The sequence below is a fragment of the Seriola lalandi genome, unplaced genomic scaffold, assembly GCF_002814215.2.
Source record: "Seriola lalandi dorsalis isolate HSWRI2012SDOR001 ecotype SW California unplaced genomic scaffold, Sedor1 jcf7180002054875, whole genome shotgun sequence".
Classification (NCBI taxonomy): domain Eukaryota; kingdom Metazoa; phylum Chordata; class Actinopteri; order Carangiformes; family Carangidae; genus Seriola; species Seriola lalandi.
The window spans coordinates 1364491-1392095 of record NW_019525428.1 but is presented as its reverse complement, the minus strand read 5'-3'; the positions used below and the strand labels follow the sequence as shown (position 1 = coordinate 1392095).

Below are 27605 nucleotides of genomic sequence, written 5' to 3'. Positions count from 1 at the left end.
ACCCCCACCCGCACAATCCATTTTATTTATGCTTTATTGCAGCAGCCTGTCAGCTCAGCGGGGGCCTGTGGCTGCGGGACATGGAAGTGTTGTTATAGCGAGATCGCCCCGCCGTTTGTCTTTCAATTAGCCGAACATGGTGCGGAGCACTGGACCTCCCACCCAGAGGTAAATCACCCAGTAGCAGCCAGAGCTCTGGTCCTCCGACGGCCAGTCAAAGAAGAACATATGGGCTCTGTAATGACAGGGACCGTGAAGACTCCCCCAGCAGCTGATGCTCACGTCTTTACTGCAGCCCAACACTGAATTCTGCTTTTAAAGACTCTACCCTCCATCCTCTACCCTCCATCCTCCATCCTCCACCCTCCATCCTCTACCCTCCATCCTCTACCCTCCATCCTCCATCCTCTACCCTCCATCCTCTACCCTCCATCCTCCATCCTCTACCCTCCATCCTCTACCCTCCATCCTCTACCCTCCATCCTCTATCCTCCATCCTCTACCCTCCATCCTCTATCCTCCATCCTCTACCCTCCATCCTCTGCCCTCCATCCTCTACCCTCCATCCTCCATCCTCTACCCTCCATCCTCTACCCTCCATCCTCCATCCTCTACCCTCCATCCTCTATCCTCTGTCCTCCATCCTCTACCCTCCATCCTCTACCCTCCATCCTCTACCCTCCATCCTCTACCCTCCATCCTCTACCCTATCCACTCCTCATGTAATGGACGGTTAAATATTTGGCATCATTTCTATTTTAGGGCTGATAACAAGAGAACAAAAATGTCAGAAAATCAGTCCAGCACTGTGGTCTGCAGCAAGATGCTTCTACAGCAACCAGTCTCTCTCTCTCTCACACACACACACACACACACACACACACACACACACACACACACACACACACACACACATTAGATAGCCCCTCAATGCCTCACCAGCCCACTATGTTAGACAATTTAGAAAAAGTCCCCTAAACGCCTCACATGCAGACTGTTGGTCGATGCTAGCTACCTGTCGATGTTTCACATTGACGCCCACCAGGAAGGGGAGGGATCACACCCTTTGAACCAATAGAAGGCTTTTAATTTGAAACAGACCTTTTCTATGTCAGGATAAAGTACAGAAGAAACTTCAAACTGTATTTTGTATGAACTGTTGGTTCGTGCTCCCCAGTGCACGAATCTTTTCCACATTAAACACTGTCAGTTCTCATCATCAGTATGTTGTCTTAGTCCAGAACTTTGACCTCGTGGGTTAGGGTTCAGGTTTGGATGTAAAGGTGTTGATCTGCAGCCTTCATACATCAAACAGATGTTCATCATAGTAACTGCGACTTTGTGCAAACAAAGGCGAAGCGGCGCCACTAAAAAATACACTTCAGGGTTAATGCAGGTTGTATTTCAGCAGGTTCGTACATATGCATGTAAAATGTGGGATGTGGCAAAGGAAATGAAATGTAAATTTGTATAAATGGCCACTGAAACTAATTTATACTTGCTGCTGATTGAGAGAAAATTGGGTCTGCGAGGGAGAGGGGGAGGCAGAGAGAGAGAGAGATTAGAAAATTTTGGTCTCTTATTACCAACATTTCATTAATAACTGTATTACAAAGAGAAGCACTTCAGCTCAGCAGGGTGGAGAGTGCTGCGGCAAATTAAAAGCTGCTAAAAAGTCATTTTCCAGGAGCTCTCTATTCACAACCAGCACAAGACAAAGGACCAGCTATGCAATAAGAGCGTAACTGTGTTATCGGGATAATGTGTCCTGACCTTCCTCCTGCTGGAGCGTGATGTCTGCTGTTTGGTGCCGAGCAGGAAGTGTACAGTGGGTTTCTGTTAGAGCTTTTCAAAAACAGCTTCCTGCCGTGGCACAAAACGACGCTACAAGAGCAGTGAGAGTGAACCACGACAACCAGGTAGCAGGTCGGACGATGAACAGTAGTAGTAGAAACGTAGTCCCGTGACACGGAAGTGAATCTATAGAAATAACATTAATTGCCTGCATGTGAGGTGTTCAGGGAACATCCCTAAATCTTATGTTTAACAGTGGGTATGTGAGGGGTTTAGGGGAACATCTAATCAAACAAACTGCCTGAACTTACACTAAGTGAAAACACCTCTGGAGAAAAACAACCCTGATGATGTCAGATGTGATGATGGAGACCATGAGATGCAGTTGAAAGCTCTGGGGAAAAAAAGAAAAAAGGAGCTATTAAGTGGACCTTGAGTTGTTTCGTAGAACTGGATGTGCGGCATGTGAAAGTCATTTACTGCGGCAAGGAGGTGAAAAACAAAAAGTGTTGATTTGCATTATGGGAAATGTAGGAGCTTGACCCCCAAAATAAGGACAAAAAGTCGGGATGTTTTCGTCTCTGCTGCTTCAGTTCATCGCTGAGTCCTTTAACTTTATGGAGGTGCGACACTGAATCACTGACGTCGCCCATTAATCAACCTCCTGGTGTTGTTGTACGGTAAACACACAGCTGTGTCACTCCAGGATGCACTTTGCTTTTTATTCCCAATTGAAGATGCAGTCAAGGAATCTGTTTCTCTGGATATACACATGCACATTTAGCTTTTCTACAGGCTCAAAAGGATTTAAATCTTAACAATGCTGTTGCAAACATCTCCTGGACTCAGTCCCAGTGTTTTAAATCAGGCTGCGAAGCTTAAGTTTACTGTACTGAGTCCAGACGGCCCTGCAGATGCTCTGTTTTATATTCCCTTTGCTAACAGAGACAAATGGTCTATTAGCAGTGTTGCATTTTACATGGACTGATGAAAAATAGAAACATCTTTCTCCATGTCCAGACATCAATAAAGGAACTGACAGGGGATTCATTCACGCCTCGCTCATCGAAGCTCATTGAAAATAATTGGGCGTGACAGGCTTGTACAAGACAGGACACTGTGGGTGGGAAATATCCTTCAGTGATGAGATTCAATTTCACACAATGTCACAACCTCTGCCGTGTCGGACGGAGCTGGGCTTTTGAAATGTGGAGTCTATTTACTGTACAGTCAACTCTGGGCGGCGAATAGCTGCGCGGGATTTTAAGTATTATAAGAAACCATCAGGATCACATGGGCGAGAGGTGCAACATCAGATCCCGAGGCAGGAGACATTCAGTGGTTTTTTAAAGGGAACAATGAAATACATCATCGCTCCGAGAGATTCGTCATCATTTTGGTGCCGCGACAACTCGTCTGAATCAGAGTGGGAACGGAAGGACAATGATGATGAGGATGAATTTCATCCAAAATAATGAGATTATGAAGCATGAAGGGCCTGTGGTGTGAACTGAACCGTCTCTACCTACACTGGCTTCAGAAAGTCTTCAGACCCCCTTTCACTTGTCTCTACGCTTTATTGCGTCGTAGATTTAAAAGTAAATGGATAAAAGCGCCATTTTCATCCACCAGTCTGAACTCGATCACCTGTGATGACAATCTGAAAACAAGCTTTTGGAAACTTTTTACAAATGTATTAAATATGCAGAGAGGTCTTTGAAGAAAAGAAAACCTGCTCCAGAGTCTTTAATAAGTTTGCAATAATTTCGAAAAAAAACCAAAACATGTTGAATGTATATTTATGGGAAAAATATCAATTTAAACACCAGCTGGTTTCTATGGAAATCACACACTTCGTCGTCGTCATTCCTTTGACACAGCAGATGCTAAAACAGCCTATAAATAACAGCAGCTTCATGACTGGTGTCACCTCTCGTCTTACTGTTCCCCACCAGAGAATTAAACATCAGTTTCAATTTCAAAATGTTCCTTGATGACACTTGAAGCTACTTCTTTTCTAACAGAAGTTTGTCTGCTGAGGTCAAAGCAATAAAAACACTGCAGAAGTTTTAAAGTCTTAAAACTCATTCTTTTGGTTTTCTGGCCTCAAAACTGTCATCAGCACAGATACTGTCAGAGACTAGCTGGTCAAGAACGTGGAAAATATATAAAGAGGAGTTGGTGGAGACCAAACTTTAGCGAAAAGGAGAGTGAATATTGGATTGATATTCATCAGGCGGCTAGAAGCTCAACTCCAAACGAACACTAACGCTGCTGCGTCTGACCCACGTGTAAATACAGCCCACAGGTCGTCTGTGCAGCACGTCATTATGAACCATAGTTACGTTTTGTTGCTAGGCGACATCTTGCGATCGCAGTAGTTAGTGTCGGTGACGCAGTACAAAGAGAGACAGAGTCCACGTCAGGAGGAGGTTGTGGTGGATGGTCGATTCCCACGTTTAACCAGCAGTTTATGTCCTTTCTATTATCTATGACTAGTTAACCATGTTGTTATTATTGTAACCATGACAACGAAGATCATATAATGTTGAGGAAGCACTTATTTTAAGCCGAATCTCGATCTTTTTTTGATCAGAGGGTTGTTCAGGCTGGAGGAGCTGTTGAAATACGGTAGTTGCTCGTTTAAAGTTCAGCATAACGGGATTATGTGTCAGCGTGCTGTGGTTTCCACGCGCACCAAATATAAAAAGAGAAGAATGAAGGCAGCTTTAAAGAAGCGTCCTGATCATTCCTCAGTTATTAATCTGAATGTTTTAGCGTGGGCTGAAAGTACGAGTTACAACATCCACAGGAGAGAGAGGTTGTGCAAAGTGCACTTGCAGAAGATCATCAACCTTATTACGGAATAAGTCACGGGCCATTAACAGTGCATCACCCCTGCACATGTTGTAGATACAAAAGAGCTCAGTCGAGTGAAAGTAAAGGCTGGAACAAAAAGCCTGAATTTTGTAGAGTGACACAAACGCTTGTGTTTTCTTCCCTCAGCAGCTGAACACTGTGTAATTGTCACTGAGGAGATCACCCCGTGTCTTTTTTATGCTTGACAGACTCAATTGAACGGCCGCCTATTTGTGTGTGCTGTGATTCATGCTAATTTCTGATATGGCAGTAATTTAATGCAGGAAGCCAAAAAACAAAACAAAAAAAAAACTATTTGACTTCCCCCATAATTAATTAATGGAAGAATCCTGTTGCAATTACATCTTCATAATGACTAAAAGAATATTAGATACATGCCCTTTCAAATTAATTTGTCAGCATGTCAATGGTTTATAATTATCTAAGGAACAGAATGAGCCGGCCCATCCACCGCTCAACATTTAGCTCAATATCCCGGCACCGCTGTGGAAATGCAGGAGTCAGAAGGAGGATTACAATCATTGTTTTCAATCAAGTGATGAGATGAAGCATGAAGCTCTTAAATTCACTTTACATCATCTACATCAGTTGTTTTGTGTTCTCATTAAGGCTCTCAGGGGGAAGGGGGGGTCGAAACTGAGATATTGACACCAGTAATTTAAAAAAATCAAGCAGCCAATCGCTGCTACTCCGGAGTCAACGCGTTCCCAACAGGGTCCTTTTATAGTATTAAACACACGGCTCAGGTTGTAGAACGATTGTGGTCGTGGCTAAAAGAAACAACGCTGACCCTCTGTTTGAAATTTAAAACAAACACCAGTCTCACAAGTTAAAAGTTGAAACGCTTTTTCGACCCATCCATCCACCCGGCTTCCTCCCTACGTCGACTTTGGGGCGTAATAACTTCCTCCTTCGCTCACGTCATTATTACTACAGCCTCTGACACTTGAACGTGAACGTGTGATTCTGGGACTCGACCACAAGAGGTCGCTAACACTAACAAACTGAACAACAATTTATTTTAATGGAGGGAAATTTCACTTTTGGAAAAATAGAAAAACTAACTTCTCTGGGTCTCTCACTTAAATTATACTTTGAGATTTATTATGGCTGCCTTCACACAAGCTGTGCAGTGGCTTCCTGATAAGAAGAATATTGGCTGGGGATGTGGTTAGGATCTCCGGGAGGATGTTGTATGCGTGTCAGTAGTAACATATTACATGTTCAACCACGAATACAATCAAATATCTGTGGCACTTGTCTGTCATTCTCCTCCTCCGCCGCCGCCGCCGTCGCCGCTGCCGCCATCGCCGCCACCGCCTGGCCCCTGCTTTCCCTTTTATTGCCTGGGAACAATAAGTGGCACCAGCAACTCAACATGATGAATCCTATCTCACCCAACACATGCGCTCCTTTACCGCTCAAGCTATTGCAATCCACTGTATTGATCAATCACCTTTGTTTCAGCATTTCAGACAAAGAGCCAGGCAGGGGAAGGCAGCTGCTTCGGGAGGGATTTGAATGGTGAAGCAATAAATGGAGAATTTCCGTGGCGGTTTACATCCGTGGACGGTCTTAGCTCGAGCTGCCGCAGCTTTAACTTGCCTGCGGTCTAACCGATGGGTCAGTGCAAAGGCACATATCAAGGAAGAGGAGCCGAACAGATTACTGCTTTTAAAGCTTCTCTTTAAGCTGTAAAACCAATCCAAACTATCCTTTATAATTATGTCTCGGGAGTTTTTGAAACTTCCCAAGAGCACTGTGAGTACTGGGCTGTAAGTCTCTGTAACTTCAGCAGGGTTGGGGATAGTTTCTGTATATGGGCCACATGCGGTGTGTGTGTGTGTGTGTGTGTGTGTGTGTCATTTATAGACCTTTTTTTTTTGCTGATCCGGCAAGAGGCTCCTGCAGGGACATTCAGAGGACAGTGTCCCAGAGGAGAGGAGCGAATAAACCAATATGCAAAAGAATAACGACACAAAATACGAACAAGCAGCATCACCACACTCATCAATACATCTGCCAGTGCTGTCCTTCTGTTAAAGGTGTCATTAATGGACGTTATCACAATCTTTCAGACTGAACATTTCATGTATCTACGCTGATGGTCATTTACTTCCTGCTGAACGATTACAGCCTGATTGATTTTTTTTTTTAAATGGACACTGCATCAGGAATATTTACAATTAATTCAGGGCTTCAGCTAAAAGATCAAATACTGAGCATTACCTGAGATGAATTGGGAGATGCTTTATTTTGTTTCAATCTCGAGGCGGACGGGGGTTTGGGGTTTGGTCAACACGTCTCGTTAATCAAAACGGACAATGTGCGCTTTGAAGCCAGATTCAGAGCAGCACTACCTGGACGTGTTTGACACAGTAATTGAGGTCTGCGATCGCCCTGAGATCTTCCTGGACTGATGTTATGACGTGAATCCCACTGAGATAATTTCAGGTATCTAAACAAGTGTGTTCTCTGGGTGTGTTTGCTTTATATAAGCTAACCAAATACAAAGTACTGTGTGTGATTTCTACTTTGACAGTTGATGACAGCTTTCCATTTGTTGTGTCGCTTCCACTCTATCCTAAATGTGTGCTTTGTGAGTCAGTTGACACTGATGCTATTAAAACCTGTTCTGAAAAAGTATGAACTGCGACTCGACCAAATTTCACGCCAATGAAATGAAGCCCAACAAAGCCACATCCATTCGAGTCGTACCAGGTGGACTCTCCATTTTGCCATTTGAAGAGCAAAGTGCGCCAAAGAGCTTTTCTGCATCAATCTGAGTGTAAAATACATTGATTTCCATTAGGAGCGGCTCTCTGCAAATAAAACATCACATCACATATTTAACTTCAGCCACAAAATAAAGTATTTTCATTGTAAAACAACCACAGAAACAGGCCACTTCAGCACTGATGCCAGGGGCCTAACATGTGACCACCCGTTGGAAATGTCTCACGCTGAGCTCCCACAAGGTTTTAGGTTAATTTGGGTTTTTACTCTTGATAATATGAAGGCTGCCATCATGAATAAATATTTACAATGTTATCCAGTTCTTCAGAAATTTGTTTTTTCAGCGTTCTCAATCATTGTTTTCACAAGAAATATTTTTACTGCCATTTAATGTCCTGGTGTTAAACCATGTTAAAAGGAGTCTGGTATTAAAATGTTCATGATTCAGGATTTTTTAGCTGAAGCTTCTGTTTTGCTGCTTATTCACAAAACCATTTAACGGCTCAGGAGTCTTTTGCATTCACAGTCACACACTTGCATTTGAAAGCGGTCTCGTTTTTTTTTTTTATGTGTGTGGTATACACAGCATTCAGGACCTGCAGTCACATACTCTGTAATAATAAAGTCCTGTTGCTCCGTCCCACACAGTTGATCCTGCTGAGCCTCCTCACCAATTACATGGCTCTGAGCCTGGAGCCTCCCGCTCGCACTTCACAGAGGTTCTGACTTTAAACAATGTGCCTGTCTGTTCTGGGAAATGCCAAACCTCATCTATCTGTGCTACCTGATGTCCTTTTCAAACCAAACTCAAACACCTGAAAGAGTTCTTTGTTCTGCAAGTCCTGCAGAGAAGAACCGTGAGTTCAGCATTGGATCTATACGGGAGAGGAGGGTGTACTTGCCGAGTGAATCTATATATTTTTCATCACGGTCTGTTTTGTGGTTTGTTTGGATCGTGGTGGGAGCAGGCCGAGCAAAGTAGTCCAGACCTCCCTCTCCCCAGCAACGCTCGCCAGTTCCTCCTCAGAGACCCCAGAGACCACGCCCATCAGGAGTGAAATGTTTCATCACAGGATAAAGTGAGGATTCAGGCCTGAACCGTTCTATCTCTGAGACACAGATGTCTCCATATGTGATTATAAGAAACACTTAACGCCAATTACAAAGAAGCATTTTCCTTGACCGCTGCATCTAAATCTAACACCATGCTTTGCACCTGAGCCACTGCAGCCTACGCTTCAACACCAGTCAATTAAATAAGTTGTTCTTTCTGAAAGTCAGAAAAATGTCAAAGTGGAGTGTGTTTCAGACTTACATTGGTATCTGAGCAGGACCGATCCAGCCTGAGACCTCGGGCTGTGGAAGCGGATGGAGATCTGGTTGCTGTGGCTTCGTACCACCAGCCCCCTCATCAGGATGGACTCGTTGGCCAGCATGGTGTTCTCCCCGTGGCCCACATCTTCAAACACCACCTTGTCGCCCTCAGATAGATTCACATTCATCACCTGACAGGAAACAAAGTAAAGGTTCGATCATTTATCCATCATATAAAAAGAAAAAACACAACAACAAAAGATCCAATTTTTCTGAAAGCCCCGAAACAGTTGATAAAGTCACTGATCAATATCTTTGCTGATTATTTTCACTTCTGATTTGAAGTCATTGATAGTTCTGTTGTTGCTCCACCATGTGCAGGATTTGGCGAGCTATTAGATGCTGAGGAAGGCTGTTAGACATGATTAAAATCATGGGGAGAGGGAATAAAAATATGTCTAGACACTGTGTAAATTTATTGGCCCATGAATTAAATAGTTTGATTCTGATTCACTAAGGCTTCTGCAAGGGATTAACCAAAAGTGACCACATCAGAGAGTCATGTTGTTTACAAATCACATAAAATGAGTAGAAAGCTGCCACAGACATGCATATGTAAATCATATGTAAATTTTGACTATTTACATAATATGAATTTGCAGTCAGGGCCATTCACATCAAAAATGCACCCGACTCGCTAACACTTAGCAGCAGCAGTTCCCCACATTACTCGGGATAATTTAAAAGCGGCGTAAAGGCTTTGCACAGACTTTATCCATTCAGAGTGGCAGCCATTACTGTCGCCGACCTTGCGCCGTCATCAGCCGGTGACACAGCAAAGAGAGAGTTTTCCAATTTCAGATCAGATAATGAAATGCTCCTCTTAAGAAAAGAGCTTCGGGGCACAGGAGTGCCAGCCGTCATGGATTAATTTTACATCTGAAGCTGTTTGCACTTACAACTTGTGATGAAGGACTTAGTAGTCGCACAGTTCAAGGGCTTGTTTGTACTTAAACTTGCATGGATTTTTTTTTTTTAGTGGGAAAAAAAGAGAAAAATAAGCACTCAGGTAAAGTGGAGAATTTTGACCTGAGAGACTCGGTAGGTGACTGTGACCTCTGTGTTTCCTGCCCCGTCTGTGACATGTGTATTTTATCATTAACACATCAGCGTGTATCATCAGAGCCGGTGTGTGAAGTCTGCTATGCACAACACTTTGACACAAATCACAAGTAAGAAATATGGAAAAAGCCAAAAGGATGATGTGGAGCTCAGTGATTACACAGCAGATAGTCCCGATAATTGTCAGCTTGTCTTCTTCACTGACAGCACATCTGCCCAGAAATGTTGCTTTTATCAGCTTTTATCACAGCAGGCGTGTCTTCATTCAGGCGTTAAAAGGAAGGAGGCGTCTTGTCTTCACATGGTCCTCCACAGATCATATCAATGGCGTCCTATCTCACCGAGCCAGGAGATTAATCCACGGCTGAGCCTCCACTGACATTACATTATGTGAATATCCAAACCAGAAAGTCAGACTGGGATGAATATAGAAGTGTTAAAAGTAGAATTAAAGGTCCCATACTGTCTAAAGGTCTGTGTCCATGTGTAGTGTGATTATAAATCAGCTCTAGCTTCTATATTAATACTGTGAAAGTATCAAAGCCTCAGTCCACAGAGAAATGCACACAGCCTGTATTCAGAAACTGAGCCTTAAAACCAGCCGTCAGGACTTCTGGAACTTTGTGATGTCACAACAAAGCAGTCACCAAGCCCCGCCCACCTGGACCCACCATCCAAACCTTGCAGGATTTGGTTACTCTGAGTGTTTTTAACTGAAATCTGCTATATTTTCATTAGATCACTCAGAAAACAGTCAGCCAATCAGAAGAGAGGCTCAGAGCCTCCTCTCTTCTGATTGGCTCATCGACCTGTTGTTACTAGAGCTGCAGAGAGAAGCCTGAGAGAGGAGATGTAAAACTGCACTGAGATGGTTTAGTTTGAAAACTCCTGATTCAGTCACAACTACCAGACAGCAGTGAATGCAACATGGATAGCTAACAAAGCTAACACCATCAATTTGTTTAATCACTTGGAAAATTGCTGAATATGAAGAATTCAAGGCTGAAAAAAAATAGAGAGAGAGGCCGAGGTAATCGAGGTAAAAGTTTGAAATACTCATGATGTTGATTTGAAGGCTTTTCCTCCAGCACTAAGACTTCATGTAAAATACTGTTTGTGTGTTACATTTAATTAATAGTATTCACGACAGCTACAACAGCTGGTGTCAAAACTGTTATTTCAGGAATCAAAAGAAGTCGTTATTTTACAAAACAGTGGAAGAGCTGATGTCTGCACAGAACCAGGGATGTGTTATTCTGAGGAGAGAGCTGAGTCTGACAGGGAAGCTTTTACCAGTCAGTCTACATTAATGTTGTTTCATCAGTTTTGGTTCAAGAATGATTGAGTGAAATTGTGCAGAGAAGCTTCCACAAACAATTTCTCCTGCAGGATCTGGAGTCAGAGACGATGAAGATATTCAGTCGACCAGGGAAGATGATTCAACCTCGATCTGGCCCCTGGCGTATACAAGACGCAAAGTAAGCAGACAGCTCACAGCCACTTTAATATCAGGTATGTTAGCTCATTGATTTATGGGGAATTAATACAGTTTAGTAAGTAAAAGAACGTCCTCTTATCCAAACCTCATCCTCAAAAAACTTTAACTACGACATAAAGAAAACTCTGAACCTGTGAAAACTAAGTTGTTGATTTAGGAAGATCAAGATGTCAACTGTGACCACAGCACAGTGACCTTTAGCTGCAGAGGCTGTGTGTGATCTTTAAAGTCCAGATGTGCACACACCTCTGTCTAATAACTTTAGTTTAGTTATAAGAGGAAAAGATCTATTGTCTTCGTCATTGTTCCGTTCAGCTGAATCAGACTGAGACTGATCTGCTGCTGCATTTAAACCAACAACTGACTGTCGATTGCTTCGCCTTATTTGCTTCCTTTCTATAAATGAGATGTGTGAGGGGGGGACGCTCTGCTGATTACAGCTGTTTTAGGTCAGAATCAAAAGTCTTAGATTCAAACTGTCGCTTAGGTCACAGGTGAGAACTGAGCCGAATCCAACCACTGATGAAGACCATTAGTTGGTTGAAAGCACCTTAAAATTGAGATTATTATCTGGAGCTAAATGTATTGTTATTCACATGTAGTCATCCTCACTTCACAAACTGTGAGTCAGGGACTGTGTTACTGTGGGTTTAAAATATAAAATGAGGGAGGAATTGATGTTATCACCCACTTATAAACCACTTACATAACACACTGTACGTACAGTCCATTATTCAATTACAGTGCACTTGTTTAAAGACAAACTTTACTTTCAGCCCACGTACAGTAGGAGCCTGAACGCATCATGACTGACTCACACCGTACTGCGCTGGCTTGTGTATAACAAGTCATAATGTGTTGTTAATGAAGTCGCAGACACCGCATCAGGATAATAGTGAATAGCCGAACAAAGGGCATCACCAAGTAATCACATTATGCCTTCAGCTCAGGGATAATAAAACACTTGAGGGAACATTGGGAGACGTAATCCAATTTGCCCTGGCACCGGTCCAGCCTGTGTATGGCTGTACCTCACAAACATAATCATGTGGGGTGTGTCCCCCCCCCCCATCTGGAGGAAAGAGTTATTGCTCTGACAACATAATGGATTGCAATGCACTTTGAAATCTGAATCAGTGCTAGTGGTAGTAAGTTGCTGCTTGAGATATCTGAGCAGAGCTGCGGCGGCGGCGGCAGCGGCGGTGCTGGTTTTTGTTGTGTTGAGATCACAGCGTCATTATTGAACTGATCTCTGCTGACGTGTCTGCCCATACTACACAGTCCTTAACTTGTCTTCTTCTGCATTTGTCAATTCCACTTTCTACAGTTCATTAGCTTCGCCCCTAAAGCAGAAGCAACCGGGACAAAAGCGTGTGAAACACTCACACATACAAGCTAATTGGCTGTTTTGAGACGCTGAACCAAAGAATATTCTCACGAAGAAGACGAAGAAGAAGAAGAGCAAACAAGAGCACAGCCACATCAGCAGCGCTTTGAGTTAACCGGTAGTGTCAACATGCAAACAGCTGATGTTCAGCAGGTGTAATGTTGAACATATTCACCAGCTTAGTGCGGGGTGTTTGCTGATGAGCACCAAACACAAAGTGCAGCTGAGGCTGATGGGAATTTCATTAGTCTCGCAGGTATTCGCTCAAAAAAACCAAACGGAAATTTCGCCCTGATGATGGCGCTGGATGAAGAGTCATCTCCACAGGGATCAATAATGTTTTCTGTTTGTTGTAGAGATTTTACGCAAAATCAAAAATATCAAGCGGCTGTTGAGAAACCAGCTGCCACTATAAGAAAAGTCGATGCGTCGTGTCAACATGATATATCCTGTAGAAATGATGAACGTACAGAACTGGAATCAGCTGCTCGTGGTCGTCTGCCTCCGCCACTCAGACTAGTTTCAGGTTACAGTCCTGTTTATCCAGAGTCGTAGAAAATATTAACCATCTGTATGAAATCGTAATTGCTATGTGACATCTTGACCTTTGACCTCTAAAATCTAATCAGTTTTTCCGGTCCAGGTGAAGGGATTTCCTCGAAGAGTTCCTGAGACATTGCATTTCCAAGGCCAAAACCGTGTTTTGTGAGGTCACAGTGACCTTGACCTTTGACCTTTGACCACCAAGATCTAACCAATTCATCCTTGAGACGTAGTGAATGTTTGTACCAAATTTGAAGAGGTTCCCTCAAGACGTTGCTGAGATACCGCGTTCACAAGAATGAGACCTACATACGGACGACACAAAAACCACAATGCCTCCTGGGTCCTGACTGTCGCCGGCGTTTAATCAAAACCACCATCTTTCACCGACCTTAACCTTTTGTTGCCTAAACCACAGACGAGACTCTGGATGTGAACCTGGTGCTCCTCCTCAACCACCTCCGTGTGACCGAGTCCTCTTTATTCCATCACGTAACAAACGTATTTATAAACTGAAAAACCTAAATCCTCATTAACAAAAAAAAAAAAAAAAAAAAAACCCTCCTGTCTCACGCAGCATCGAGAACACTGAGCTCTGTGGTGCAAAGAGAAAAGTCTCTCTGACATCCATTTATTTTATAAAAGCAACAAATGACAGCTGAATAATTCAACTGACACTCCCTCATTAAGTATAAGCTGACAACTGTGGGGGACAGCATGGAGGATGAGAGCAAAACAGGGACAGATGGAACCCTGGGATATGGTGTTGACTAATGGATCAAAGTCTGCATGTGTGTGTGTGTGTGTGTGTGTGTGTGTGTGTGTGTGAGAGATGTGTGAAAACAAACGCAGTGACACAAAGCAAGAGATGGAGAGGAGTGAGGGGGAGATCCAGTGTAATGCAGAATCATGTTGAACGTTGTCGACTGTATTTCTGTGTTATATATTCTCCTGTTCTCCATCGAGACGCTTTGTTGATCTTCTTCTTTGGTGTAAGACAGATAGAGTGCCGGGCCCTGCGGAGAATAAGACGACTGTTTACCTCTAATTGCTCGTCTCCCTCAAAACATCACACCTTCTCCATTCATCGGCAATTACAGCTCCGCAAAACCGCCGAACATGACGCTTAAACGCATCATATATGCAATTAATATCACATATGCAGTATGGTTCATGTGAGTTCAATAAGGAGCTGAGAGCGTGTGTGTGTGTGTGTGTGTGTGTGTGTGTGTGTGTGTGTATGTGTGTGTGTGTCTGTTAATTACCAGCAGTAATTAAGAGGGAGGTGAGTAAATGATGTCGTTGTCGAGGGAGCATCTGTTCCAGCAGGAGAAGTGGGTCGCAGTGGAGAGACAACAGAGACAGACTGTGCCTTTACCACCAGTGCAGGCCACTGATGATGATGATGATGATGATGATGATGATGAAAATCCAGGTTGTTCTCTCCTCACTTTGGAAAAATGTAATTTAGGCCACCCTACAATTACCCCACTAAATTAATAAAGATGGTTGTGATCTCATCATATATAGATAACTGCCTTCGTCAGGATAAGTCTGGTGTTTGTGTGTTTTCCATATTTAGACACACACACACACACACACACACACACACACACAGAAAGGCTCCAGCTGGACGGCATAACCTTCATGCTGTGAGGCCATGGTCCTCACTACCATGCTACTATGACAACAATTCATGATTGCATGAATAGTTGGTCGGTCTCCGGCCCTGCAGACGACCCTCAAGGATAAGTGTCTTGGTATAGTCAATGGATGGATATACTGTAGTTAGATACAGTATATTAAAGCTCCTCCAGTGTGAAGGTCTGTGTCCATGTGTAGTGTGATTATAGATCAGCTCTAGCTTCTATATTAATACTGTGAAAGTATCAAAGCCTCAGTCCACAGAGAAATGCACACAGCCTGTATTCAGAAACTGAGCCTTAAAACCAGCCGTCAGGACTTCTGGAACTTTGTGATGTCACAACAAAGCAGTCACCAAGCCCCGCCCACCTGGACCCACCATCCAAACCTTGCAGGATTTGGTTTCTCTGAGTGTTTTTACCTGAAATCTGCTGTATTTTTATTAAATCACTCAGACAACAGTCAGCCAATCAGAAGAGAGGCTCAGAGCTCACCATCTTGCTACCACAGCACTAAATGTGTATCAATCTGCTGCTGAAAATATTCCATTTCCTTCTACTACACTGAAATTACTGAGACATTTTTTCTTGTGTATATTTAAGAACCATTTTTCAAAGATTAAGTTGTTGTGAATCTCGGAGCTGAGAGCCTCAGACATATTAAGAAAGTACTGAGGAATGGACTAATATTGTTGATTCTGGTCTTTTGTGGGATTTAACCAATCACAGCAGATTAAACAGGAGTTTAAAGCTGGTTGGTGTTAGTTTTTGTAACAACAGGAATTACTTTATGTTCACAAAAAATAACGTCCGAGCTGAGACTGTGTTGGTGATCTGTTCTAATAGATATTAAGTCAGATCATTTCCAAAACCTGTTATAAGCAGAAATGCTGCGTTCAAATACATGAGACATTTAATATAAAACAACTATTTATGGAGAGAGCAGCAAAACCACTCTGCTGTCCATAATGATTTGATTGGAAACATCTTTTTGATGGTCAATATGGCCGTTAATATTCCATATAGAACAACTATAGTTGTCTTAGCAACATATTTTATAGGTCACACAACATTCGCCTGTTTAATATGCTATTAATTGATTAATTTATTTATTTATATACGTATTTTCCACCTGATATTTTGATATTTTCATCTAACAGACGACCGCACATGATCACAGCTGACGTAAACTCTGACATATACCCCCGCAGTCTCCAGGCCACTTTCCCCCTTTGATTAAATAAAAAAACAAAAAAGCTCTTCTATGAAGCAGCAACTAGCTGACATTAGTGGACTGTGCAGTCCTTTTCAATAATGAATCAACTTTTCAAATGAAGAACCCGGGAATATTTTCATCATTTTCCCGAGAGTGATTGATGCAATAGATTGCACTCGTGTGTTTCAGGTCCTAAAGTGTGGAAATCTCCTCACAGCCTCAGTGTGAGACACGTTAATGTTTCAGTACAGAGATCTCCGACTGTTGACGTGGCCAACATTCACTAATCCACTTGAACTACTACAGCAGCACCGTACTTTCTCCTAATATTAATTTGTTTCTCGTACGAGCATACATTCCCTGACGCTTCTGATATTAAGCTTCATCATCCTTACTCTACTTAATGTATTAAAATGGTCATAATTTCATTTTTTAAAAGACAGAATCAGCCCACTTTTTAAATAGCTGTTAAAGGCTCGGTCAGCTCCTTACTATGAGTGTTGGGCTCCTACATGAACAGTTTCAGTATCTTTTTTCTTACTGTTATGAAGTGGGCGGGGCTTAGTTATGAAAAGGTGATGTCATGTTCTTCCTATCCTAAATCAGGATTTTAATATTATTAATATTTTGAATCAGATTGTGATGATAATTGGTGGGTGGGTTGTTGTTTGTAAACTTATTTAGGCAGGAAAGTTTAATCTCAAAGAGAATACCTTAAATTTGAAATCAAGTCATCAGGGCTTTGATGTTTATTTTATTACTTTCTATTATTGAAGTTTTATTCTCCTCAAACAGGTTATCCTTATCACTAACACACACATTTACAGTGCTGGGAACGAGAGGGTTTCCAGACTGAATAGATACTGTAGTTACCTCGGTCAGACACTTTAAGCTTCGGTCATCACACCTCATCAAATATATTATTCTTGTTGTATGAGCTGGCAGAGAGAGCATCATCAGTATTCGCAGTAACCAGACCTAAAAGGCAGAGCTGACTAAAACTAATGACCTTTGTGCATTGTTCCTCTAATAGCTCTACTAGTTTAACAAAATTTTATTTATAAAACATCTGTTCACCACTGAGATCCATCAGCCTCCAGAAAAACTAATGTTGCTGACACAAACACTGTTTTAGGATCTCGTTAGTCATTAAAGTCCATTTCTCTGAGCATCAAAACATCTACTATGGATGTAAGATGTGTTATAGATTATGTCTGACACATCACTCCGTCATGGAACTGTATGTCGATGGGAAACAAGTACTAACCCGACTATCCTCTTATGGCAGTCTAGTCAGTGGTAGGCACCTTGATCTGGACAAAACATTGGGCTGGAAAGCAACAGGCTAAGAAATAGTAAAGCCAAAAATAGATTGACATGCTACATATTTTCCATCCAAGCTAATAACCTGTCTACAAGATGCCTGCAGTGTGCTTTTATTTTACTTTTCAAACGATCAATTTACCTTCTTGCTTATGGAGCCATTTTTAAAGCCAATAAACACACTCTCAGCCCATCACTTATCACATCTGATATCTCTGAAACAGCTGAGCCGATCAACAAACAGAGAAGAGGAAATCATGTAGTTGTCTGGTTGGTGTGAAGCAGCCGGAACTGAGCGCACAGCATTAAATGTAAAAAATTGTAAAACAAAGTTTATATTCTGCTGTATCTCAAATTGTACATAGTGACATCATATCCCACAAAAACAGACAGAATATAGCTTTGTAACCAACCAGTGTGATATATCTAAGAGGTGTGTGTCATCTGCATAGAGTCTAACCGAGGTAAACGCACTGAACAACCGCAGATTTATCAACTTGTTCTGCTGCCTTCAGACGGCTGCAGGGATTTAATGATCTGATTTAAATGCAAATTTAAATGCTTTTACTAGTTGGAGAGTGTGAGTCTTTATATTTTAAGTTTTATTCCATTATTTGCTTCAAAATATTGAGTTTGTCCTTGTTAACAAATTTACCAAAGTGGCAGCGGAGTGACGTCAGAAACAGACCTGGTCCAGTAAGTTGAATGATTTGGCAAAACATCAAATAATAGCATTCCCTCCTTGTGTACTAATGGGGCTGGAGAGCTTTCATGTCGTAGGGTTTTTGTAGCCAGCACACAGGCTGACAGCGCATCAACACAGTCAACCTAAGATGAACATGGCTTTCACTTTGTGCATAAAAGGAAAAGTACAGAAAAAATCTCCAGCTTTCTTTCACAGCCATGTCCTTGAGTCGCCCTGTGGTCTCTGCAAAACAAGCTTCTCTCTCACAAGAGCCTCAGCTACAAACACAAAAGAGAGGAGCTCCAGATTAGCCTTGCTGTTTGAAATGAAATTGAACATTGTGACACAACAACCAGACTAGAAGGGCTCTCTCTCTCTCTCTCTCTCTCTCTTTCTCTTTCATCCCCCCCCCCCCCCAGGACAGCCAGGTAATCATTGTTTCATGGACAGTATGAATGCAGATGGGCAGACGATCATCTGAATACTGAAGGTCGCGCCTGGGAAGTGTGTGAGGTCTGCCTTCACAAAGACGAGAGAAATCTTACCGAGCTGCACGAATAAAGGAGATTTTAAAAAGAAAAAAAAATAATAAATAAATAAAATCAAACCTCCCTCTTACATCTTGATATAATATTTGATATTTTTAGGACACAAATGTCCTTTATGCTACAGTGAACATGAAGCCGGGATAGTAAGAAACTGTATTAATTGTTAAGGTATATTTTGTGATGTTTCAATGTATAATTATCGCCAACCACTTTATTAGGAACACCTGTACACTCGCTTATTCATGCAATTATCCAATCAGCCAATAATGTGGCAGCAGTGTAATGTATAAATTCATACAGATACAGGTCAGGAGCTTCAGTTAATGTTCACGTCAATCATTCAAATAAATTCCGTGAGAGTTCAAACAATTCAGAAAACAATCAAATATCTATATCATTTTTTTAATAAAAACATGTTGCTGTCTCTTTAAAGTTAAACCGGTGGTGACATTCTGAGGTCAGTGTGATTGATGTCTGACAGCGCACCTACTGTACAATTTAATGTCAGTATAACACGGTTAAGTGCTTATATTAACTGCAGAAACAGTATATTTTAAAGATTAGTATATAGAATAAACTGTATTCAGTTAGTGTGTATGTATATGAATAGCGTGCTAGAGTACAGATTAGTATCAAACATGTATTTAACACTGAAACAACTATTCTGAATGAATGAGCAAATGTTGACGTAGCGCAGCTGAACGAGCTGTGGACCGAGAGGATTGAGAAAATAGTAAGATTTAAAGACTCAAGATGAAACTTTGTCATTTGAAGATGGACATTAATCCATAAAAAAACTAACAAAAAACTAAGATAGAAGATGCCACAGTGCTGTTTGATTGTCAAGTGATTACTTACAACAATATGGTGTTAAGCACTTGTGATGGAGACTAAATGAAACCACTACACCAACTGTTGTTTTGCATCATAGATGAAGACGCCACAGACGGACTTTGTCTCTCTTTACACTACGTCATCGCACTTTTCCCTTCGCTCCTGTCATGATTAGAGATGTCGCCTAGCAACAAAATGTAACTACATCACTACATCAGCTATGTCACATATATCATGTGGACCTGGGAACAGGGAAATTAACACAGTAAGAGCATCGTCCAATGGCTGAGAGGTTGTGTGTTGACATTTGGGGGTAAACATGGTTAGAAAAAAAAGCTTCCCCCTCCCTAAATAAGTATTTTAAAGTGCCCTGGAGCAAGGCACTGAAATCACACATGCTCCGGTGGAGTAGCTCATACAGCTCTGTGGATGCACTGAGGAACTAACTGGAAACTTGTTTATTTATTTACATATACTTTATGCATAGAACTGCATCCAATTCAACATCCTCGACTCACCGGCAGGAAAAAAAAAAAATCCTAATTTTCCTAAGCAACAGAACATTCACTCACTTTATGCATCTGCACTTATGTTGTTTTAACATTCACCTCGCCTGCTGCTGTTTCATTACTACCACAATCCCTACACGCCTGTCACAAAATTGGTTTTATCCAATACACCTGAACGAGGGGCTGAAAAAAAAAAAAGAAAAGACGAGTACACGAGCTGAAAAAAACGGAAACATAAAAAAGAAACGATGAGGTGAAGGTGTGAATAAAAAAAAAAACCTTGTAGTGTATGTATGGACACAAACAGGATGGGATTTATATTCTCAGGCCTGTTTGTCATTGGAAGTGGTGCTGAACAGAATAAATTACATAGAGGGAAATAAAATATGTATTTTCCTTCCTGAGAACTGCATGCAGAAATTGGACTCTGGGGTATCCATATTAAGCAGACCTGAGAAACTCGGTGATGGTAATGATAACACAAGGACTGTTCTTGAAGCCATACTGGGGATGATACGCTAAAAGTACAAACAATATTCAAAGTAAATCAAGCACTGATAATTGTCTTCTCAAATAGCTTCTTATGTCTCAGGTGGAATCAGCGTCGTCACACAGAGAGAGGAAGATTACATCCCTGTGTCGACTGTTTCACATCATAATTATAATTACCTTAAAAGTTGGATAACACCTAACAGCACGATACACAAACATTGTCAGGGTTTAGCGAATGAATAAGAAACAAATTAGGGACAAACTGATAATTAATCAGTATTTTATGAGTAACTATGAGAAGACAATAGATAAGAGATAATGATGAGTATTGTAGATATCCAATGTGTTTACGTTTGGAGCCCTGTATTAAAAACCTAATAATTAATTTCCCATTATTTAAAGCTGCACTAATCAATACGTTTCTATGAAGAGATCAAACGAGTGCAGTGTGAAAGTCTTTCAGCTCATTGTCTTGGTTTTTGTCGCCTCAGCAGATTCTTATTCGAAACTTACGATACTTTCATGGACCGACCGAATTGGTTTGATACTTTTGAGGATCAATAAACACCTCATCGTTCGATACCTAACTTACATATCAAAGGGGTAAATGAGCCAATCAGCATGCAGAACGTTCGGATCGAGATCTAACAACGCAGGTGATTGATGAAAATGGATTTGATGAAATTGGAATCATTAAGAATCAGAATCAAAGTCAATGTATCGATATCAGCACTGATACTGGTCATTTTTAAACGATACCCAGCCTTATATATATATATATATATATATATACATATATATATACACATACACATACTACTGGTGTCAACAAAGATTACTCTACAGTGATAGAGCGGTATCTCCATACATCAGGGATTAAAAGTGGCGGCAACGATCTGGAAAGGCGTTCAGGCGCCTTCGATTAATAAGTTAATGAATCTGAGTCTAAACAGAGACACAGGCAGGAGAGAGGCCACTCCCAGCAGATCATCACACAAAGGCGATGCTCCTTTTAACTCTATTGTTGCAGAAGAGGCGACGTCCTGCTGATCCAGGAGCAGCTCCACATTAAGAATTCATGAGGTTGTTTTTTAAAGATCAGCTCCAGGTGTGATTAAAAGAAAGAGCAGAGGAGCAGAACCGCTTGTTGACCGGAGGAGAAATGCACCGATAATGTTATTTTATATTTTCTGTGACGTCTCCGAATCTGTTCCACGTCCTCTCAGTTAATTCCTAAACGGCACTTGAGCCCTTATAGAGAAACTTTCCTTTGTTACGCGGTTTTACCCATTCTGCTCTTTGTCTCCGTGTTTCTCTGAGGTTAGCAGAGCTGCCATATCTTTCCCGCTGTGTCAATAAAATGTTAACACAAGGCGAGTTCTAATCGATCCGACAAGCGGCAGCAGAAAGGAGCCTGCAGGTGGCTTTATTAACACGGTCCCAACTTCTGCCTGCTGCAATCTACTCCTCAAACTCTGCCTCTCTTTTATTCCATTAAGTATTACCTTTTCCTCGTGGCATTAATGATCATTCAGTTCAGAATATTTTCAGTTTGTATTTTTATGTATGAAGGATTCAACAGGAAGCTTGAGGCTGAGGAGGCTGGAGTTTCTAAAAAGGCAAAATGAAAAGTCAAGGGCAAGAGGAAGGAGACTGTTGTTAAAGGTGTGCACACCGGCACTGAGGTGCACATGCATATATATATTCATGTGTGCATGAGTAAGCATGAGTGTGTGTGTGTGTGTGTGTGTGTCTTGTGAGTGGTGAATCAAAAGCCTTATGTGCAGGGCTGCAGAGAGCTGATAGCTGACCCATCAAGCGTGGCTCACCTAAAGCAGAATAAAAAATTTGAAAAAAAAACACCCACATCAGAAAAAGCCCCAGCGGAGAGAATTTCTAAAGTGCAGCGCTGCACTGTGCACATCTAAAAGGCCTACCTCAGCCACAAACACACGCCTCAAATCCTCAGCCAACAATGGGCGCTTACAAAAAGGTGGAGCTGAGGGCAAAGAGACCGGAGAGGGAGAGGGAGTGAGAGAGAGAGAGAGAGAGAGAGAGAGAGAGAGAGAGAGAGAGAGAGAGAGAGAGAGAGAGAGAGAGAAAAGGGTGGAACAGGCTGGTGTCCTTCACCATTCACTCAGGCCTTTCATGCTCGAGCTTTATGCTTCCTGATAGCAACACACTTGTACTTCTATGTTGTCTGGAGTAGAGGCCAAAGTCCCCAGCGCCTGATCTGTGGAGATCAGATGGATGCAGCAGTCAAGCTCTGAGTACACAGGCTGGCGTCTACCAGAGCTGTCCACCTCAGACCTGCTCTCCTTGAGTCTTACTAATTAATTCATTTCAGTCTCAAGTTCTGACTCAATAAAGATTTGAAATGGCTCAAAACCTAAACCTTTAAAGGTTGTAGAGACATGGAGCAATTCACACGCAGATGCAGGCGGGTGACAAGCTGCTCGACCGTCACTCGCTTCCACAGGTTCACTGTCGGTGGCAGTTAAAGCCCCAAGAAACCAAACAATGTACCACAAGAAGAAGAAGACGATGATGAAGATGAAGACGACGACCGCGAGCTGAGAAACACATCAACAATTTATGCTTTGAATGATTAAAAAAAAGAATTTTCTTTCCAAACGTTTTAAGGTTCACTGTGGTTGTTGTTGTCAGGGATACAGAGTAGCGACGTTAGCATGAACGAGGTGGACGATTTACCCTCTCATTCATTTTCTTCGACGTCTTTGGAGAGACTCGGGACTCGTCATCAGAAAGATGTTCAAACAACACAAGAGGACAAATGACAACATGGTGCCGTCATCGCTTCGGCTCGAACGGAAAGTTAGCTAAGAGTTACATTTTCTGTTTCAAACGCCTGCTTTTTGGAGGGAGCATGAACGCAACGCAAGTCACATCGCAGATAGCATAAAACTATCAATGTCTGTCAATCAACTATATCAATTAGTACAATTAGAGGACCGATTTCCCCCGAAGCACAACGGGACGCGAGAGGCTGAAGGTCCTGGCTGTGCTGTGTTTTGAGTGACACTACCAAACTGTGTAATTCAGGACATGATGTTTGACCGCTGATGCAAAACGGTTGCATATTTTGCTTTTGTTAAAAAATCGCTAAAAATACGTTTCAGGCGATTCTCACAAATTAAAAGGAGCTTTTTGGGGATTAACTTGGTTTGAGGTTTAGGGTTGGATTTAGGGTTAGGTTAGGTTAAGTGATTTGTGCTGGTTAAGGTTAGTGTAAGGGGGTTACGTCAGTGAGTGTCCTCACAGCGGATGTAAAAGGAGAGTTTTCTGGCATCAGGCTGTTATTTGTTGGTCCTTCTCTGTCGTGTTGTTGCAGATCACTTGCTCTGACGAGGTGTACAGTGTCTTTGCTGTATCTTGTTACCGCGGATGTTTGTGCTGCTGCTGTCGCCGCTGATGGATGTAATACATTTGTCGGCCCATTCTCCCAATATCCCCACCAGCCGTCACTGATCATTCTTGTCATTGTAACTGCACTGAAATCAGGCTGCAGCAACTTTACTACCAGAGTCCTCCCAGAAGTGTCCCGTCAGCACGGCGCTGATGAAAATACAGCAGTCATTTTTTTTTTCTCATCCAGCTCCACTTGCTCCTTTTTTCTTCTTTTCTGGAGAGCAGTGAATTCAGAGCGGAGAACAACCCTCATCAGTGTCACTGCATGTTTTTCACACCATCGCCCAGGTTGACGGCGGCAGGAACAATCACAGCCAGATGATACAGTCACGACTCCCCTGTTGCCAAATTAAGTGCAACTCTGTGTTTCTCTGCCCCCCCCCCCCCCCCCGGTAATGTTAGGGTGACGCTTCACATGGAAATCCTATAATTGAACCGCTCTCAGGTCTTTGCTGGTTTTTCTGAGGACGACGTCGCAGCCAAACAGCAGAGAAAAACACTGATCCCTCTTCTCCCTGGAGAGGTTCACACCTGATTCATTTTTAATTCTGAATACAACAAAGGAAGCACATCATGGTATTACAGCCACAGAGTGGATAATGACCAGTAGATTACAGCAGCACAAACACTTAGCTGATAAGAGGAAAATTATTAGAATTATGGGAGATAGAGGAGAACAGAGACAGTGTGTGAGGGTCATATAAATTCTCTGAATGTGAAATGCCGCCTGATTATAAAACATCTGTATGTTGATATTTTAAGTGACTAAAGCATTTTTCATATGATCATAAGACGACCCTTATAAAGGATCTATGAATGCTTTATAACTAGTTTATTAATTAGCTTGTCAACACTTTATAAATAATTTATAAGCTGTTATAACACATGAGATAAAAGGGCAACAGTGACCTGTTGCTTGCCAAATAGTGAGCCCACATTTCTCTTATCTCATGTTTACAACCGTTTATTTATCAGTTACTAACATTTGTACCTGGTAAAAGAAGCTTCTTTATAACGTGTAAAACACAACATCTATTAATGAGTTAGCATTAGGCTCCTTTTGCAAGTTATAAAATGTAGCTTGATGTTGCCAAATAGTGAGCCTGCATCAATGTATGAAAACTGTGTTATAACCTGTTTATAGTTGTTTATTTATTATTTAAAAAGCGTTAACAATCAAATGAATATTTTAATAATAAGCCATTTATAAATCCTTTATAAGGGTAGTGTGATTGTTAAGTGGTACTGATTTTGACTGATAAATTATACATTATTATTATTATTATACACCCTAAGTCATTGTTTGGATTGGTATCCAGACAAATGTGAAGTGATGTCTGAAGCCTGTCCTTCAGTGTTTCCTGCTGGGACGGATAAAGTCGGACAGTCCTGAGCAGTAATAACTTGTAATAAAAGTCCTGGGCGAAGGAGCGATGATAAACAAGCTGCTCATTTCTGGAGAAACCATTTGTGAATGAATAGATAATTGTTGCAGCATTAAGCCGGGAGTCTCTCTCTCTTTCACAACGCAGGGTTTCTAAAGTGAAGTGAAAAGAAAAAGAGAGAAGCTGAGAGGCTGAATGAGTAAATCAGTGTGTTTGACAGAGAGAGAGAGAGAGAGAGAGAGAGAGAGAGAGCCTGACTCCACAACAGACTTGTTCCCGGTCAGTGGCAGGAGTCAGAGGTTGTTTTATTAAACACTGCTGCCCATGAAGTTGTTTGACTGCTGCTCATCGAGCCGCTCACTGTCTGAGAGGAAACACTGGAGTCATGACGGAGAGGCGGAGGCAGCTTTCCCACAGATGAAAGGGAGATTGGCCCGGTTTAGTGTGGGCCGATGCATCATGGGAGTTTGAACAGATGCAGTATTCCGCAGCGCTGCCTCTCAAACCGGGGAGGGCGGGAAACCACCGATGGGTCTCTGTGGCAACCGGTGATGTTAATAAAGGGGAGGTAATGTAATGCCGTAGCCGCTCGGCCTGTGGGGAACGTTTCATGGATAAAAGCGACGATCCCACTCGGACCAGGTGACGTGAACGAGCTGAGTGTCTGCGTCACTCCGCCCTCACTCGATCCCGTCCAGGTGTCCCGACAGAATTCAAACCGCATCTGCTTCCTGGTGTGATCACTTCAAAATAAAAGAGTGGAGCGTTTGGAATAATTGAAGGAGAAACATTAAGGAAGAACTCAAACTAAATATTAAAAGAAAAGAAACAGACATCACTGTTCATGTCTTATAAACATCTGAGCTTTAAAACACAGATGGTGAATTCTCAAACTGGATTATACCTGGGGACAAACAAAGCGCACAAACAAATAAAGGTAAACTGGAATCACCTGTACGCTACTATACCTGTTTTTGTGAAGAGTAAAGTTCTAATTCAATCATTAAAACAACAGTCATCTCATACTCATATATATAGTTTCTGTGTGAACAAACTGTTGACTTTACTTTACATTGTCTCAGTTCTGCTTTGATGTTTTTTCTATCATTATTGATCTACTGTCAGTAAAATGATCATCACTTCCTGCACAGATGCTTCATGTTAAAAGCTTCAGTCACTATTTGAGAAATTACAATATGCTACTTTCTACATACAAGTTGTAATTTATAAAAAATGATTATAAACATTGTATTTGAATTACAGTATATTCAATAGTATTCAGTATTCAATATTATTTGTTATTATTTGCCGATATTCAAATGATTAAAATATCCCACAATCAATTAAAAAAAAAAATTATTGTTTCCTTTAGAAAATTCCTTCCTCCCGATATTTATAACAGTAACATAACAGAACTGAGTTACTGTATTTAAACCATAAAATGTTAATGTTGCACATTAGAAGCAGAATTTGATAAATTAATGGCAAACACAACTAAACGCTTCGTCCCAAACATTTCATCCATCTCTGTTTTTGGCCCGAGAGCCATTCATCCTCACTGATGAACGAGAGAAGTTGGCACAAAGTGTGAATAATGACATGTAGATATTCATACAGGGGCCCTATGGGGGGGCCAATGGGGGGGCCCGGCGGGCTGCTGCCTCACACTGTATCCTTTCCTCTGGTCAATGAGATCTTGACAGACTGCTGCAATCTAATCAACTCCTCCACCGTTTTAATCCTGTGACCCAATCTATCGCCTTCTCCAATTTCCTCCCCTCTGAAAGGCAATCACAGAGTGTAGGGCATTTTAATAGCTATTTGGCAGAATGCATTTGAAGGCACCGCGGGCTCGGTACAAGGATCTCTCATTAGATTGTCATCTCTGAGTGATGTGAAGCACTCTGGATGGCACGAGCACAAGGGCAGGGGAGGGGCAGCGGCGTGGAAGGTAGAGCTGTGACCTTGCTCTTGTGATATCTCTGCACATGGATAACTAACAACTGCATCTACCCGCCGACTCACACCGACTCTCATGTCACACATTCTCCAGAAAACGAATGTCCGCCTGTGATTCCTTCTGACTGCTGGCCCCTGATGGACTCATTCAGGATTAGTAATCGCCGTTTCTGACGGCGCGCCGCAGATACATTCTCAGAGACGTTGTACCGCAGCTGGTGTCCAGCACAGAGCGACTTTTATTTCTGCTCCAAATACACAGTAATAAATATTATCCATCAGCTCATTTCCTCTGTCTTTCATTTGAA

The 27605-nt window shown here is 41.9% G+C and overlaps 1 protein-coding gene across 1 annotated transcript in view; it reads right to left on the bottom strand.

Annotated features, from left to right (window-relative positions):
* Window positions 1-27605, bottom strand: part of sez6b (seizure related 6 homolog b) — a 141585-nt gene that overhangs the window by 37107 nt on the left and 76873 nt on the right. The window contains exon 4 of the mRNA XM_023428484.2: window positions 8726-8915. Coding sequence (XP_023284252.1) covers window positions 8726-8915 — 190 coding nt within the window. The remainder of the gene's footprint in view (window positions 1-8725; window positions 8916-27605) is intronic.